This window comes from Equus quagga, chromosome 6, assembly GCF_021613505.1.
Source record: "Equus quagga isolate Etosha38 chromosome 6, UCLA_HA_Equagga_1.0, whole genome shotgun sequence".
In the NCBI taxonomy this organism is placed as follows: Eukaryota; Metazoa; Chordata; class Mammalia; order Perissodactyla; family Equidae; genus Equus; species Equus quagga.
In genome coordinates, this window is record NC_060272.1 from 106,314,318 (window position 1) to 106,333,842 (window position 19,525).

At 40.1% G+C, this 19,525-nt stretch overlaps 1 protein-coding gene across 3 annotated transcripts in view; it reads right to left on the reverse strand.

Moving 5' to 3' along the window:
• GLIS3 (GLIS family zinc finger 3) overlaps window positions 1-19,525 on the reverse strand; it is a 445,549-nt gene that overhangs the window by 15,728 nt on the left and 410,296 nt on the right. For all 3 annotated transcript variants that reach the window (XM_046665009.1, XM_046665010.1, XM_046665011.1), the window contains one exon: window positions 13,473-13,648. In XM_046665009.1, the coding sequence (XP_046520965.1) occupies window positions 13,473-13,648 (176 nt within the window). The remainder of the gene's footprint in view (window positions 1-13,472; window positions 13,649-19,525) is intronic.

Consider the following 19,525-nt stretch of genomic DNA (forward strand, 5'->3'; position numbering starts at 1 on the left):
GTTGTGTCAAACTCTGCTCCACAGAGCTCACGAGCGACTCATTGGCTCAGGATTACTTGAGCCTAAAGCAGAAGAAGGGAAGCATGTCAAAGACCGAAGATTTAATTCTATCTGCCCTTGTCGTTCCAAGCAAGCTTTGCTGTAAGAAAAGTCTGGCAGTGAAGAGGATTCCAGACAGAGATCAGAAGGGACGTTAAAGAGAAGTGCCGTAGCCCCCACTGAGGTCCGTGAGAGCCTGTCCTGGCTCTCTATAGCTTTTAGGTTGTGCTGAGTTTACAAGACTTCCCCAGGAGGTAAAGGGAGAAGCAAGCTGGAGAATATTTATTTCCTTAGCCACTGGCCAGTTGCTTCCTTTGGATTACCTCTGACTGGGGGACGGTGGTGAGGGGGCACTGAGTCCTACACTAAAGGCCAGTGATTCTTACGGTGGGTGCCACGGCCTCAGCTCCACGCTGCCTCTGCGGCAGACGTGGTGAATCAGAACGTCTGGGTGAAGGGTCTGGAAATCTTCGTGTTTAATCAGGTATTTCTTATGTTAAAGAATGAGAGGTTCTAAGATCTTTAGATGATTTTTTAATCTTCTGAAAGTTTTCCAAATGAAATACCAGTAGGAAAAAAAAGAACAACTCTGATTTCATTTGAAACAGGGGAGGAGAGCTCTTCCAATGGGCATCTCTTCCCCCTGGCTGGGACCCAGCCCTTTCTGCTGGACTCTGGGTGTTATTGGGAATAAAGGGATGAGGACAGTCCTAAAGTGAATTTGGATTACACTCTCAGCAGATATGGATCAAGATGACCTCCCTCCCCACCCCAGTGCCCTTCTCTTACATGTCAGTTCTTGGTCAAGGTGAAATCATGGTACCTTATTTGAGTGACTCAGAAGTCTTGGTCTTTCTGTTGGCCCCATACTGATCTTGTGGCCTAGACTTCTGTTGTCCATCTATAATCAAACTCCCACATTATATCCGCTCCACTAACTGGGTGACTTCTTGCTTCTCTGAATCCAAGTCTGTGATTATACAATTTTCCAGCACTCTAATCTCTCTAAGAGTAGGCCCCATCTCACACTTGCACCAATGGCTTGATTCTTTCTCCTGCTGAACCTCTTGTCTCACAGCTAAGTCCCTATTACATACTTGAGGCCTCCCCAAAATCTACTGTCTAGAATATTATGTTGAGATGAAATCTGGGCTTGAAGTAAAAAAGTACAGAAATCTATGTAAGTGGGTTTGAGATAGCAGAGTGGATGTTACATTTGTGACACCTGAAGAATGTCACTGGATCCTAGGATACCTGTCACCTCCTTCCATCTGGCCACCAGGAAACTTTCCTTTTTATCTTGTCAGACCTTGTGGACGTTGACTACTAGTCTGGATAACCCAATTTATAACCTGCAGTCTCTGCTCCGCCCTTCCAGCTAGACAGACAGATTTCCACCCACTGGTGTGTCTAGTCTATAGGGTCTTTTCTTTCCTGCTTAATCTCATTCCATTCTACACCAAACTCTTGATTTTTAAGTATGTATTAGGCATCTCAAAATGTGCCAAGTGCTACAGGGAATAAATAGATGACATGATTCTCTGTCTACACACAGACAGTGAGGAATAGTCTCTCACTTTTGAGTTCAAAGGCTTTGCTTGCCAAGAATCACCCCTTAGATTAAGCTCAGGATGGGCAAGGACTTTTGTCTGTTTTTAATATTGATGTAGCTTTAGCACCCCAAACAGGACCTAGTACATAGTAGGAGATGAATATTTGAGAATGAATAAATGAATGAGTGAATGACACCCACAGCTAGAGCCTGTGGTGAAAATACTACTGATGGTGAGAGGGACCACAACTGAGGTCAGAGATTCTGATCTATGAAGCTTATACACAATAGCCTATCAGAGTTTCAGAAAATAAAGTAACTTCCCTTTCTAACACTGAAATTTTTTTAATGGAGGAAGAAACAAAGATGATGAAAATATGATTGGCCCTGTTCAGATGACCTGCAGAGTTTTGCTGCCCCAAGCCACCCTTTCTGCTGGATGCCAAAGAGCCACTGAACCTGAAGAGAAAAGAAGAGTGACCAGAATTAAGCAACTCAACTCATCCACAGGACATCTTGCACTCTTTTAGGAAACCATCCCTAGGTCAAGGAGCTTAATCAACTTCTCTGAGTGTTATCTCTAAATAGAGGCAGAAATATATCTCCTATTCTCTTTAAAAAGTGATAATGAGGATTCAGATATTCATTCAACACATATTTTATTGAGCAGTTTTTTTATAGTTACCAGACACTGATACAAATTTTGTACCTAAGGTGCTATTTATATTGCAGTATAAACATAGATACTGTCACAGACCTCAATGGTATTGATAAAAACGCTGCATCCGCTCAGATCCACAGATACAAAAGACCCTGGGTAAGCACTTGGGTAATCCAGATCCTCTGAATCATTTTGCCATAATGATGAGAAAATTTAAGAACTTGAAGTAAAGGTTTTGCTTTGGGATGTGTGATGTGAGATGGGGTTTGGTGGAGGAATGTGGGAGGGGAGGCCAGGTTGTTACACTTAAAATGATCTAGAAAAATGCTTGAATGTTTTTACTTCAACAGACTCGCATCTTTACAAGGTCTAGTTCTCAAAGACCTTGCAAAAGAATGAAATGGAGAGTTTAGTCAGAACAATCTAGCTAGAGAGAGAAAATTTCTGTAATCAGAAAGAGTACTCACAATTGTAAATAAACTAACTAGGAATTCTAAGGAAACTGGGATTTTTTGCACCATGGTCTGAGCCCAGATGCTCTGAATAGGCACAGATGAAGCCAGTTCTGATGTCTTATTGTTGTTGTTCAGTTTTATTAACACAGTGGCCTCGTTACCAATAACCTAGATGTTCCAGATGGGGGAGGGGGGTCCCTGTATTTTAAGGAATCTCCACCCACAACTATTCACATTTTTTTTCTTCTAACATCAATTACTTATCATATTTACAAGGAAAATTCCAACTAAAATACACGAATTACATGACACAGATTGCCATTAATATGTTCAGTCCTGAAGAGTCCAACTGAGCAGTCCCTAAAATAGACTTATAAGAAAAATTTGAACTTGATTTTAAGAGCTCCATTCATTAGAGGCTAAACTTCATGAATTTCAGATATAAGACAGAACATTTGCTTCTGTTAAAAATGTCTGTACTTCCCCAAAAGAATGACGAAGCACTAAATCTGTAATAATGTTCATTAAACACTTTTCTATGATGTTTTTAAGTTAATTGACAGAGAGGTCACAATAGTCAATGAAATAGAAATTTTCTGGATGTTTTCCTTCTCTTCAACAATTTTTTGAGTTTCAGTTAGGAAAACAAACTGTCATGCTGCAAATGACACGGCTTGACTGGCAGGGTGAAAGAGCAGGCAAATTCCTTAATAATAATTTAAATACGCAAGTAGTACTTTGTGTTACTTAATCTCTGTTATAACGAATCTACCGTTACAGCTCAAGAAAAATAAGAAAAGATGGTCAATCACATTACTAACCAAAGGAAAAACCAAAACAACTTTGCTGTATAAATTGGCAAGAATTAAAACGACTGACAGTATGTAGTGCGGGGTGATGGGTATTGTAATGCACTGCTGCTGAGAGCTGAACCTGGCGCAGCCTTTGTGGAGGAATATATGGCAGCACCTCTCCAACTGTAAAGTGTGCAGAGCCATTAATCCGGCAATTTCTCTTTCAGAAATATTTCCTAAAGAAAGTATGCAAAGTGATATATATTTGTGTGAGAATGTCTGTGTAAACACACATATAAACATGAGAAGATTTAATATAGCATTGTTAATAAAAACAAAACATGAAAAAACTATAAATGTCTATCAATAGGCAAATGATTAAAAAATGATGACCTCTTCCTGTAAGTACTATACAATAAAAAAAAGGAGTTGATCTATATACATTGACCTAGAAATCAAAAGTATATATTTTGTCAAATTAAAAAAAAAGCCATAAAATAAAATGCAGATGGGGCCGGCTCTGTGGCCGAGTGGTTAAGTTCGTGCGCTCTGCTGCGGCGGCCCAGGGTTTGGATCCTGGGCGTGGACATGGCACCACTCATCAGGCCACGTTGAGGTGGCGTCCCACATCCCACAACTAGAAGGACATGAAACTAAGATATACAACTGTGTACAGTGGGGGTTTGGGGAGATAAAAGGCAGAAAAAAATAAATAAAAAATAAAACGCAGAAAAGTGAGGCCATTTTTATAACAGAGCATGTGTGTTTACATATATATATGTACAAGTATATGTAAGCACACGTACACACATACACTTCATTTCTATAAGCATTCAAAAAGGTCTAAAAGAATACTTACCAATCTTAACAGTCATTACCTTTGGGTGCTGGACTGAAGGTGAGCATAAGGCTGCGCATAACTTAAACTCTTTATAAGCTTAAGGACCCTAAACAACTTTTAAAAAATGAACAGGTAAATTGTTTCTTTTCTAATTTAAAAAGTCAGTAAGAACTTTTAAACTGCATTTAAGGACTGTGCTAAGAGTCCAGTATCGCTGGTTTGTTGCTGTAGTAATCAGGCTTCCAAACAGTCTTCCCCAGCATGCAGGTGCTTGAGCAAACACGGCACATGAGAGCATGTGCACAGACACACACAGTCACACACACACCCCTCCCCCACACTGGCAGTGGCACATATCCACCGATGAAGAGCCTACACTCTGCTGTCAGATGATCCTGGGTGTAGTTTCCAGCTCCACCATTTCGAGATTAAGAAATCTTGGGCAAGCCACTTAACATTTGAGTGATTCAGATTCCTCATCTCTAAAATGGGAGTAAAAAATGCCTCTTTATAGTGTTGTTCTGAGGATTAATGAGAAAGGGCACTGTAAGCACTCACCACACTGCCTGACACACAACAAAAAGACAAACATCTTCAGGAATCAGTGTGCAAAAACATGAGACCAAGTGGGTGGTGGGAAATCACTCCGTCTCATGAATCGTAGTACGTGTATTGCTGGCAGAAGTTTAGTCCTGTAAGGAACCTCATCTTTAATGGTTCCACACTTAACCTTCACACAAAAATAAATCCCAAGTAACTAAAAACTTCCATAGTATTCTATCTACAGGCACCATCAGGAAGGAGATTGAGTGTGGGCCTTGGGGTCAGACTATGTTTATAACACCAGCTCTGAGATTCACCTGGTGCGTTGCGTGACTTAGGGCGAGGTGCTTAATCTCTCAGTCTCACTTGGGAGGCTAGAGTACATTCATATTTTTATTAATGTTATTGTGAAGATTAAACAAATAAGTGGAGGTATCCAGAGCACCCCGTATCTCGTAAAGAGTAGAAAAATAAGAACAATAATAGCTCTAACTAACTGACCATCTACTGTGGGCTAGGCATTCTTTCTTGTTCTTATACCAACTCTGAAAGAGAGGCATCATTATCCCCCTATTAAGAGTCAGGAAGCTGCATTTAAAGTCAGGACTTTGCATGACTAGCTCATAAGATTCCAATTCAGATCTGCCTGACTCCAAAGTCTTTCTACCTACTTTTTTCCCACGGCTCATTGTTTCTCTTCCTGTATCACCTTGGACAAATCCCAATTTCCTCTTCTGGTAACCTCTTCTTCTGAGGTAATATGACCAATTTGAGAATATGCAAGCTAGTGTCTGTGAACACTTTTAAAACTGAGAAGCGCTTTTGGAAACAAGGGATTTGTATCTACGGGCCCTGGGAATGCTTCAAAATACCTCTTCCACAGGGCTGCCACTGCTCGGAATTTCACTACCCAGCACTCAGTACCAGCTGTGAAAATATGCGTGAGAAGGAGTGCTATATTAAAGATACCTTAACGTATAAGGGAATCATCAGATCATCCTATTTCCTCTGGGGAGAGGTCTCAGGCAGTTGGCAGGCACTGGACATCTGAAGAGAGGGACAGGAAAACAGGAGCCCAGAGAAAAGAGGGGCCCTGAGAACTGACTCCAAGTCACATTTTTGCCAAGGCAAATGGCTCCATCAATCAGTCCAAGAAGCCATGAGCAAAAATCCCTCTCCTCCTCTTCCTCTCCTTTTTACTCAATTTATATTTATTCAGCAAACTTTTATTAAGCATTTACTATGAGCAAAACATTGTGGGAGGATACAGTTTTTGTCCTGAGGAAACTTACAATGTAGTGATGCTTAGTTGATTCAGTCATCTTAATATCCTTATTGATATATGGGTTTAATCTGTGTGTGTGCATGCTTGTGTGTAGATGCATAATTACATACGTAGATTATTCACAGTTCAGTCGTTTTCATAATCAATCACTCAACGGCTCTTCTGATTAAGATGACCATCTTACACCCCTCCCACAAAACCCAACATGGTGAAAGGCTGATTGCACCCTGAATACACACCTCAGTTTAATTTTTGTTTTATCGAATTAGCACACTGTCAGAATTTATAAAGTACTAGTTATGTAAAACTGCTCTTGAGGTAATTTTGTAGTAATTAAGTGTATAAGCGTAATTAAGAATTTCTCTGGATCTAATCATCAACTCCTAGCACTATACAAGCATTAATAACATCATGGCTTATACCAAGAATTATTCCTGATTATGACTACTGATGAGAACATGAGCTGATAACATCAGAATAATATGGCTCATTCTCCTCGTGACTATGTCACAACTTTCTCAGTGCAGACTGTTACACTGTTGATTTACAGCCAATCTCATTTGTCTTCCTGAGATTTCAAGGGGAAGTTGTGACACATAAGCAAGACAACTTCTAGACTTACTACTTTATTATTTCCCAACCTCCCAGATGCAGATGTGACTAAACTTCCTGTGGGAGGGGAGAATGTTTATTGTCTCTACAATTTGCCCTTAAAAAAATAACCTTTAAACATTTAACACTATAAACCCCCAGAAATGAGATCAGTCGTGGTGGTGACCCATAGGACTCTTCTGGAAAGTACCATTGCACAATCACTGTAAGTAAACAGCCGACGACAGAGGAAGAAGTTAAACTTGTACCTGCCACCACATTCCGTTTAAATATTAATGCTCTGAAATTTTTTCAGCTTGAAAGATGACTTGGCTGTTTGCTAGGACAAGCTATTTACAACATGTTTTGTTCTTGGAGGCCTGTTGGTGGCTGGAAACCTTTTGTTTCCCAATGCAGTCAATTTGAACTGGGCTGACAAGCTTACTGCTCCATACTGAGGCGGGAAAATGCCACCATTGTCTCGGAACTGACTGGTCTGCATCTTCAGGGCCTGCAGGCAGGGCACGCTTTAAATCATGAGAAAGACAGCTTATGAACCACAGGAGCCGGGACCAACAGAGAAGGCTCCCACTTCCCACTGCTGCTGCCTTGATATCAAATGGCCCAGGCTGGGGAGGCAGCTTCATGGTGTTTTCCTAATGAAATCTAATGACTGGATCATGGATGATGGAAATCTTTGCGTTGGCAACTGGCAACTCCAGAGAGGTGAAAATAAGAGCAAGCGCTTGTCAGTATAGAAACCTATGGGAATGGGGGAGAGGGGCATAAATGGGGCAGACCCCTCAGAAAAAGGCCTCTAGGCTTTACCATTGATTTCCAAGAGGCAATCAGTGTGAATGAATCTGGGAGATAGTTCCATTTCACAGATTAGAAAACTGTCCCAGAGAACGTTTGGCAGACCCTGCAGTGTGCCTATCCAATAAATATTATTAATAGAACCTCAATTTTGTTAAGCATGGCAATGCACTAAAATACCTGTCTTCCTAGACTCCCTCGCATGTGAGGGTAGCCATGTGACTCAGCTTGGGGTACACTTGTCCTTCACTCTTCCCCCTGTCCTCTGCCTGAAACTGGGACAAGATATGTAGAACATCAACATCCATACTGTGATCAGGAGGATGGAAGCCACCCATTAAAGATGGCAAAGCAGAAAGCTAGGAGGAGTCTGGCACACTGTTGGCTCCTTGGGGCTGCTCCTCCACCCACACTGTTTACTGTTAGACGTTTTGTCACATGAGAAGAGTGAACCTAAATAGTAGGCGTGCTAGTATAACACGATAAACAAATCCCGAAAAGTCTTGTGCTCTGTACAAATGTGTATTACAAATAAGAGGCTCTTTGGGAAAACTACGATTGGGACAGACCGCTCAAGATCTAGGAAACCTTCTCACTACAGCAGTAACAGAGTTATCAAGAGGGAATTTGGGCAGCCAGCTGTGTGTGGCTAGAGGCTCCTCAGTGGTTATCGAAAATGCACAAAACTGTCAACTGGAAACGCTGGCTTGCAGGAACTGAGACAACAGGTGATAGAAGCAGCACATAGGAAAGATTATGATCTGCCATTAGCTGAGGGCCGTGCAAGGCTGGGTGTACCTTTCTCTGGGGTGGGAGTGTCTAGGGTTTCGCTCAATTCCAATTTTATTAAAAGAGAGATGAAAAGGCTCCTGCCTGTACGGCAGCTAGGCTGAGGGCTTTTTCATTTTCTTCTTCCTTTGCTATTCCAGTTCCTCTTGCCTAGGAAAGATTATATGTGAACAAACACAATTCCACATTATTCTGACATCATTCTCCTATTTACCAGTTGCATCTGAGTGAACTGGACTGTTCATTTAAGAGACTGTTGTTTGGGTGTTCTACACATGCAGTCCAATAGAATCCCAACAGGTAGGATGTAATGTTCCTACCTCTCCCATTCCATTCTCTAGACAACGCTGACTTTTCTAAAATACCAGGCTGGCTTCTTCACTCAGTAGCATTTCACCTAGCTTGGCCCCAAACCCCTTTATGATCTGGCCTTGCTGGTTCTCCAGTCTTCTCACCCTCTACTCCATGGCTTAAGCTGTACATCCCGGCCATACTAAAACTGCCTTTGGCTCTTCTCTCTAGGCACAAGCCACACTGTTATTTGTGTTCTTTCCTGGGCACTTTGCTTCCCCTTGCCTGGAATGCCTCTGCCCACTTGGCCTTCCCCATGAACTATTTATCTTCAAAACTCTATTCAAGAGTCACCTCCAGGTACCCTTCTCTGACACCTTATTCCTCTGAATAAACTGGGTGATTCTGATACCTTCTATGATTGCATGTATCACAGTGCATTGATTAAATGTTTGCCTGGCACATAGTGCGTGACCAGTAAACATTTGCTGAATTGAACTTGGCCTCTCCTAGATGTGTCCAGAAGTAGGAAGGTTGTGAAAATGCTGTTCTAGGAATTCCCATAGCATTCTAACAGCCTGGAGTGAATAGGGCATTTCAAAAGAAATTATCCATTAGTACCATAACAAAATGTGCAAATATCAACTCTCAGGCAACTAATCCAGGCAAAATTCTGAAGCTTGCCTGGGCAAGAGAATGGCCCTAAAGAGAAAGAAAAGACCGAAGAACAAGCCTACATGACTGGAAAGAGCTGCCCTTATGTTTACAGCTAAAATAAAAGACTAAAATGTACTGAGAAGTTGCCTTGGAGATGCCACCCAAACAGAATAAATGCTAAACTTGTAAATGCTATCAACATTGCAACATTAAAAGAAATGACACCTTATCCACCTTACTAATGAAGGCAGTATGAATGCATGAAGCAGATGCAGAATCAACAAAATTGAGCTCTTGTCCTGGGGTCATTCACTAGGTGAGGGAACTTTAAAAAGCAGTTCTATTAATCTTTTCAAAGAATGCCTTTTACAAAACATTTATTAATAAAAATATACATTGAGCACACAACGTCTGAGCTCTGCATCAATTAGTATGGCATGAACAAAACTCAATGGTCCTCATTTTCTTTCTGTAAGACCAAGGTTCCTCTGAGTTCTAACCTTTCATGATGTAATACTCATATCACGGTATTGCATGATACTATGTAATGCAACAGTATTTACAGGCAAAATATTTCCCATGGAAAGATATAAATGCATATTTATTTTGGTGTGTCTTGGACTTAGAAACATGTAGATTAAGAATGTGGCTTGGAAATGTGGACCTCTTGTTAAAGATGCCTGTGTACTTTGCCAAGGCAGCAATGCCTAGACATTTTATATTCTTCTATGTCTCAGTTCCCATCTCTAAAAATACAGTCATGACATTTTTCTCTGACCTCTACCCGGGAGTACAGAGAGGAAGGGGGTGATGACGCTCATTAAAGCCATGAACTTCTTGAAAGAGAGAACAAACACTGACTCTAGCTATCGTGTTAGCAACCCTGACACTGCTTGGGGCTTTAAAAGTCTAGTTTTATTAGGGGATGAAGATCCCTGTCACCAAGATGCTGTATAATGCCACCCAGCAAACTAGTCCAGCCAAAGCTGAAAGGCATGGCCAATAACTGCAACTCATTTAGAAGGTCTTGAACGCTTCTCACTCCTAGCACTGTATCACCTACTTGAAAAATGTTAGATCAATTTGGTCCTTATCCTAAGGAGCAGTTGATGAGAAATGCTTGTGCCTAGAAAGTTCTGGAAAAACATTTTCAGAAAAATGCATGGAGGAGGGCTCTGCAAGGCTGCATCTGGATCCCTACCCCTTAACTCCTATCAGTGGCCCAGTGGCTAATGCATGGACACTCCCTTTGCAAGCTTATCACAGCAGCTACTTGCCCATCTTCTGGGAGAAAGCATGATTTCTCAATTTGTATAACTATACCCTGATCTCTTCCAGAAAGGCTTGTCATATGCATTTATTTTTAGGGCTGCTATTAGCAGTTTCTCATTGGCCATGGAATTTTTAACAATTACAAAGTGAAAGTTAGAAAAAAAACTAACAATCTCAAGTTGACAATATATTCATTATTTCAGTAAAAAAGAGAAATGTGGGAAAAGACTCTTTTGCCAAGAGGTAGGGCAAAATGGTAAGGTAGATCCCATTTTCTGTGTCCTCTAGTTTCCCTATCATTTGTTTAATGAGAGAGTGCCAATCACCTATTCAGTAAATATTTACTAAATGCCTACTTTGTACCAAGTATTCTGGTTGCCCTGGGGCTACAAACATTATTCCTATTCTCAAAGAGTTTGATAAAGAAAAGAAAGGGAGTAGAAGGAAGAGCATTAAATTAATTAAGCTCCTACTCTGCCAGATGCTTTTCTTGTCAAATCCTCATGATGACTGATGAGAGAAAGTAGGTAAGACTCTCTTCATCTAATGAATGTGAATCCAGGTTCAATAATTTGTCCAGAGTCACACAGTTGAGTAGACTGGTGTTTCCATTAAAATTGGTCTAATTCCAAAATCTCTTTTAAAATTTCTTTTGAAGGGGCCGGCCCGGTGGCGCAGCGGTTAAGTTCGCACGTTCCGCTTCTCGGCGGCCCGGGGTTCGCTGGTTCGGATCCCGGTTGCGGACATGGCACTGCTTGGCAGCCATGCTGTGGTAGGCGTCCCACGTATAAACTAGAGGAAGATGGGCACGGATGTTAGCTCAGAGCCAGGCTTCCTCAGCAAAAAGAGGAGGACTGGCAGTAGTTAGCTGAGGGCTAATCTTCCTCCAAAAAAAAACAAAACAAAACAAACAAAAAAAATTTCTTTTGAAAGCAGAAAAAAGAGGAAAGGAATCACCCATTATTCTACCACTGTGATTAAAAAAACTGTTAATGTTTTGGAGAATTTCCTTCCAATTTTTCCTCTACACATAGGTTAATTTTTGAATTTTTAAAATGTGTTTCACAGTTGTAATCAAAGCATGTTATGCTGCATTTCATTGGAACTATGACACCACTGACTGTGAAATGCTCCATTATTCTATACAATGAAGAAAGAAAAATCATTGCCAATTATGTGATGCCACTGACTGACATATGGTCAGCTTTCAGTGATGTTGAAGTGAAGGTAAAAATCATGTATCTTAGGATCAAGGACCTATTCTGTATTCCACAAAGCCCACACTTACGTTGTCCACCTCCTGCCTGCAGGTGAGGGCGGCTTCACAGCACAGGCAACTTGGATCTCCTCCATATTAGACAAGCTCCTTATCTGGACTGGGAGGCCCCACTCAGACGGGAGCATGCTGTTTGTTTTTCTCACACAAGCATTGCTTTCACATAGTAGGCACTCAAGAAATATTTCTTGGTTGAATAAATATATAACTAAAGCTTGAGAAGAAATTTACCAACAGAAGAAGGTAAAAATTACCACAGACCCAAAGAATGGTGGAAGCCCAAGTTTAGTCGGGGACAGAAGGTTTATATGACTACACTCAGGGAATGGGGAGAAGAGATGGATGGAATTTTGAGCCAGAGCCAGTGGCTCTGGGCTTTTCAGGGTCTTTCCCTTCCTTCCTACAGCTGCCACTCTCTCCACATTGTCTCCTCTTTGGCTGTCCAGACCCATACTTTGATGTTCTTATCCAAGCCTAACTCCATAGTGCTGCTTGATTCTTCCATCTCAGGAAGTTATTCATACTCAGCTGGAATACTGATTTAGATTTCTTTGGGGATACCATCCATTAATTTCAAGTAATAACTCACATGGAGCAAATTCAGGAATCAGCAAGAGGCAGATGGAGGAGAATCATAGCTTTCAGAAGGAGCTAAAACACTCAAACTAAATGGACAATATCCCTTCTACTTACATAGAAGTTCTCACTGCCCCCAAGAAGTAAAAGGCCATGTGTAGTTTGAGTCTATATGATTTGGCAATTTGACTTTCTTTGGATGTTCACTAACATATCTGCCCAGGTCAGCAAAATGAGTTTAAATAAAGAAAATAAATTAAGCCAGACTTAGTTCTCCATGCATATTCTGAGTTAAACACAAGATTTGCATCATGATTTCTCTTGTCTCCCTCCCTCCTTTTCTTCCTCCACGCACCTAACAAATATCTATGTGTCTTTACAACATGTGAAGAACTGTGCTAAGTTCTCTAAGGGAAATGACAATGGGCCAGAAAATTCTGACCTCAGAAAGAAGTTTACACATTAATATTAAAGACAAGTTTTACTTACGGAGAAGTACATTACAAGGTAGAGAGAGCATAAGTACTATCAAAGAGATACAGGTGATGTGCAATCAGAGTTTAGAGGTAGGGGATCAGGAAAGGCTTCAGAGAGGACATGTCATTTCACTTGGGCCTTGAAGGATGGAGAGTATCTGGGCATATGGGAATGGGGGCAAAGACCTATGAGAGGAAAGGTATGCATGGGCAAAAGAATTCCTGTTATTCTCTTCCATATGACTGTTCACCGTTTAGGAAACAAGATGCTGTTGCTAGGGCCTGTCTATGAGCTGTCCTGGGTCAATGAATGGATAATCACCTTAGGCTGACCACTTTGGAGTGTCACAAGTCGTAGCATCTTAGAGTCAAAGCCAAGAAAACACTGTAAGATTTCCTGCTGATTAAGTGTGAAATTTTAGAGCAAAGTCATAAAAGCCAAATAATGGTGTATAACAGAACATTTGAAATCCACAACTGGTAACTAAGACTCTTGATTAAAAGCAACAGCACAACATCACTTTTTAAAACTCAAGGGACTGACAGCTCCTCACTCACCATGGACATGGATTCCATTTGGTTGAAATGAAGAGTTTGTTTCTGGCTGATAAGACTTCAGGTGTGATCCTGACGGCTGCTGGGTATGGGGAGGCTGTGTTCTCTGCATTATTGAAGAAGGAGCTGGAACTCTCCGGGGGCTGATGTGGTGAGGAGATGGAGCAGAAGGTGCAAACCTGAGAAAACAATTATAAAAGGCAACATGAAGGAGAAAAAACAGCAGGAGCAAAGACAAACTCTGCAAAGCCCAGTTCTAATTTCCCATTCTGGCTATATAGGAGTATGACCAAAAGCTCTTTTAAGAAAGATCTTTAAGACTTTTTTCTCCCATTTTTAACCACTGACTTCTCAATTGAGATATTGAGGGAATAAAAGAGATCAACAAAGGGGAAATCTAGTCACAGTTTGGATTTGTCAAGCTTCTTAAAATGCATTTTAAATACTCTGGGTTTAGTGAAATTCAAAGCACATCTTTTTCCAGACCCCTTTTCTGCTAATTTTTAAATCTGTTTGCATTTTAGGGGAAATTTGATCCGTATGTTTCTGATTCATTTACACTTAGCTCATAAACATTTTGTTCTGTAAGACATATCTGAGGTCCAAGAAGTGTTACAAGTCTTTATTATAAGCCTCTCTAATCCTATTCTTTTTAAACAATACATTTTCTTTTGCCAAGAATAAATTAACTTAAACCTCAAAGGTCAAGTGTGGTTTGAAACCCAGAACCCAAGAGATCTGCGTGGATTCTGTGCTTGGCAAAGAACACTGCCCAGGGTGTAACAGGAATACGATGTGGGACATCTTTTGCAGTCACATGTGCCAATCACAATAACACTTTCGGTAGTTTCTGAAGGGGGACATACAGGTGTTTAAATAAGGTGACACCGTCAACTAACCAGAGATATAAGATAGATAACTGTCCACTGATCTCCTAATTCTAAGGGAAAATTGTTAGGATCTGACTCACTAGGTTTAAAATAACAATTTATAATTTCTAACATTGAAGGGAAAGTGTACTTGTGAGAAAAAGGCTAAAGTTCAGCAATGTCCATAGGCTTCGTAGTGATACTTGATTTGCCAGTTTAGTAGAGGGCTGGCACAAACGTGGTTGAGAAAGGAGTAGAGACTCTATCAATGAAGTGAATGAAGCAGCAAAATAATTCGGGGGACAAATGTCTTAGTAATGAATTGTTTAGTTTCCCCAAAAAGGCCCAGTAAGTTGAAAACTTTCAATGGCTTGTTCTTATACCATTTAGGAAGACAGGCTTTATCTTACACTAATGTGTAGAAGCCACTATCTGTTTATACCACTCACTTCACAGGAACAAGCCACTTCACTTTGCTGTGCTTTGTGTAGGCCCATAGACGGCACAAAGGGAGGATGAACCAGTCAAGTTTATAAAGTAATTCACAATGCTCTGACTCAGAATATTTAATAAGACAGAGCTTCTACACCGGTATTGCAGCAGTAAGAAACCACGGGATGAAATCCCATGCTCTTTGTGCTTTCCCCTTACTGATGAATGGTGAGGCTGTGTAAGAGGGTGAGGTAGGAACCAAGAAGGAAGGATTTGGACTAGTTAACCCCTGGAGAAGAGGAGTCAGAGGAGGCTTAAACAATCTTGCTGGGTTAAGATGTCTGCTTAATCAATAATTTACATTCTCACTCTGTTGAAAGAGAATAGTAACTGTGTGTCCTGTGCTGGGTAAATATACATTTTCCAAGCATATCATCTTAATTGGAATTAGCCTGAAAAGACGTGCTGAATGTCCTTGAGAGAAAACACAACGAAGGAATCCTGGCACTGCCCTGAGAATATCCAGTAAAAACTCGTATGCCAGGATTCCTCATATGGAGGCTATTTTCTTGGGGAACATGTCCTTAATGTGTCTCGCAAGCTGCTCTGAGGTTGCGGGAAAGGGATGAGGAACTATGGGATCACAGACCTTAGGGCTACCAGGAGTCCACTCTACTACTCAACGCCGAAATCCTGTGGGCAGGAGACCCCCAGGGAGGGAGGATTTGAATTGTAAGGCAGCCTATGTTACTGCTAAGTAGCCATCACTGGCATCACAATTCTGTTTTTTGGGCAAAGCAGTAGGATCCTTTGACTGGCTTCCTAATTCTATTTCTTCATTTGGGAAAAAAGGATGTAACATGCTCTAGATGGTTTTCCTGCCTTTTCTTCTGGTATTTCTGCCATCTTTCCTTTCTATTGGGGACTAATGGGGCAGAGTTGTGTGGAATGGGGCATGTTGTAGTATTTAGAAGTATGACATCATTGGCTTGACAGAGGAGAACCATTTTGTTTCACAATTCCCCACTCCCACAGCACAGCAAGTCTGCCTCATAAACAAGGATTTGATTAACAAAGAGTAGAAAAGGTGGATGGGGGAGGGGAAGGACGCAAAGATTATAATATAAAACCTTATTTTTTATAATTTGGGAGGATATGGCTATGGAGTGAATTATGGTCACTACCTACAAAAAAGGGGAAGAATTCAACCAACTAAAAGAATAGAAATCATTTGAGCATTTTAGGAGTCATCTGGAATATACATTCTATATAATAGACTCTACAATCTATATATACATTATATCTCCACACATAAATTATTTATCTATGTATCTACCTATCTAGAGAGTCTACATAATTGCACGCTAATTACAAATCATTTTTATCTATTCATTCACGCATTCAAACCCTGGCCATGCTCTCTTGACTACCATGTATTACTTAATGTAATAGCAATGTTGAACAATGAAAAAAAATGTGGTATGATACACACCAAGGTTTTAGCATTACTTATCTCAGAAATCTGAGGTGAATGAAACAATGCCTCCTAAAGCCTTCAATAATGCCTACTCTACATTTTGCTTTTTGCTAATTCACACTGGATTTTTCTCCATGTTATTCAAATAAATGACATTATATGGTATAAAGTAAATATAATTTCAAAATATAGCATATCACCCCATATAAAGTATTAATAAAAATTTAAATATGAATTATTCTACGTGAAATAAATGTACACCTAAAGTGCTCTTTGATTTGGAAAGAAGAGAATTAGTACATAAATTGTAACTTTTACATGTATAGAGAAAAGATCAAAAGTGACAAGATGTGATCTTCATTATCCAGACAACTGCTAGGAACAAGTAAATAAATAAGAATTCAGCACTAAAAGGTCCAGCGTAAGAAGTGAGTGTATAAGTGTGATTTTCAAGGACAGCACATAGAATTAATTTCATACTGCCTAGAAACATTACACGGTATTTTATCAAAAAATCTCTCACATTCTCACTGTTAATTGAAACAATTTTTATAAACTTGGTTACTTGTTAACCTGCTCATAGTAGACTAGAAATAGCAAATTAAATTCAGGGGTGAGGGGGCAAGAGAGGAGTGGAGAAGGTGGAAGAGAGTCCTACCGTCAGAGACAAGGCCCTGGGAGCATCTGAAAACAATCACTGACCACTCACAGCAAGAGGGATGCCAGAATGTTATCTAAAAAGCCAAAAGGACTCAAGAAATTTGAGTAGTTTGCAGCCATTTACTACAGAAGCAAGTAAACAAACAAAAAAGATGCACACTTAAACAGAAGCTCACTAAGCAAAATGAAAAACATTCTTATTGTTGAAGGTGGGGGGCGGTCAGAACCCCATCATCTTAGTGTCCTCACCTATTTTCCAACCTTCTTTCTTTAACATGCACACCAAAATAAATATGATCTGAATATGCTGCCCAAAACAGTTAAAGAGATTTCTTTTTAATCCAAAGAAGGTGAATTAAAAATTTTTGAAGCTGAAATAAATACACAAAAAATTTTGATGCTGAGTATAAATTGCAGTGATTTACAATTTTTCTCCTGTGGAATATCTCATTCCCCCATTACGTCAGGACAAGATGACATCACTCTAATTTACTCTGAGTTACAGCAGTGCCCAAGAGCCAGAAGAGAGAACTTCCAAAATCTTTTCTAGGACCAACCGTGTCCCCCAGCTGCTGATCTGCAGTTGACATTTCACAGATTTCATTTGACATAGCTTACCAGTCTCTTCTTTGGCCTTTTATACTTCTTTGAAACAATAGAAGATTGTTATGTAAATATGCACACAACAGACTAGAATTAAAAGAAAAAAAAAAAAAATGACTGCTTACCAGAAACAGATCACACAAAAGCAAACCAGAGAATTGAGTCAACCATTTCCATTCATTCAGTAGAAGAGTTTATATAACCTTAGCATGAGCCATGGTTCAATGGTTTGACCAAAAAAAAAAAGGAGGGAAACAGGTTTTAAAGGGCTCATAAAAGATCTTCTGGGAAAAAAAACCTTAAAAAGGTTTCTGCAAATATTTATCTATACACACCTTAGAAAATGTCTGATTATTTGAAAGTATTTACTTGGTTACGCTCCTTCCCTTCTGTGGCCTGCTCCCACCCTCTGTTCACACTGAGCTTCCCAACCTTACAGTGAGGTGGGCCGGAAGCAAAGAGGACATCTTTCCTGTAAACGCAGTACTCAATCTTCGAATGTTTCATAGAACAGCAGGCCCCAATTGAGACGTAGAATTGGTGAGGTTCATGAGCAGAAAAACTGCAAATGGCAGGAAAAGCAGATGGATGTCGTAGAAAACAGATGGACTAGAAGTCAGACCCACCTGGGCTTGGATTCTGGCTCCGTCTCTACTAGCTGGGTAATCTTGAATAAATTCTCTGACTTCTCTCAGCCTCAATTTCAAGTGTAAAATAAAGATAATCTTGACTCTAACTAGGCATTGTAAAATCTGAGAAAAGATATTTATTCATTCAAGAGATATTTATTGAGCACTGACCAAGTGTGTCGCACTGTTCTAAGCATTGGGTTAGAGCAACACGACATATACCCCTGTCTTTGTGGAAGCTATATTTTAGTGAGGGGAGGCAGGCAATGAACAAATTTAAGTAAGCAAATTATGTATTGGGCCAGAGAAAATGAGTACTAAAGGAGAAAAATAAGGTGTGGAGGTGGAATATGAACAACTTTAAATTGGGAAGTCACAGATATCAAAGGACTTTAGACAATGAATATCTGATACCTTTTGATAATGATTACATGTTTATGGAATGACTGCTACAAATAGAATGTACATTTAAGGTAATCCTGACATTTACATGTACCCAGTGCTTGAGAACTATATAAGATTGTGGTTTGAGCACTGCATTAGAACATCTTAAATAAAAGAATAAATAAAATAAAATAAAAAGTAAATAAAATAAAAAATATTAGGACTCTTTTCTCCCTAGACTATTCAGATATGGAAACTAAAGCTCAAAGAAAGTGAGGCATTTACTCAACTGGCTAATTTTCTGGTTCTGCCCAATTCACTTTGGTGAACTTGCTCAATTCTGAGCTGGGGTTCTTCACGCCCAAGCTGTGCTTATACCTTTAGTCTTTGCAATTGGATAACTCCTTTCAGGTAGCACTTTTCCCCTGTCTATAAGTCCAAAGTATTTCCATGTCAACTTACAATTGTGCTTCTTCAAACAAAATTTACTAATAGACTGTGTTGCAAGTCAAGTACATGTCATAAATATGTCTTACTTTCTTCACTCCTGCTGTATACACAAGCAGTTCTAGCAAGCAATGTGGGATTCCATGTTTTAGCACTGCTTTGGTGGTTAACACTTTGAAAAGAAGTGTTTACATGATCAACTAGATTAAATGTTGGTTGATATGTGCTTTCGATAGTCCCCCCCTCCCCCCAACCTTCCACAGGGGTTGCAGACCTCCCAAAGAAGGAAGAATGCACCGCAACAGCTTGTTTCATTGTATTCACATGAAAAATATTATTGATTTGCTGCCAGGGAGTAGAAATAATGGATACAAACTGGTCTATGGTGGATTTAGGGAGGTCTTTTCTATTCCCCCAAAGAATTGTGGGGTATCATCTGTGGTGGTTTTAAAATTCATCTGTGAAAACTAATCAATGAAAAATGGCTTTAGCAGTTGGCCGACTGCAGAAGGGGAAAAAAGGAATCCTTTTCAAAACCTAAAAAGAAAAGCAGTT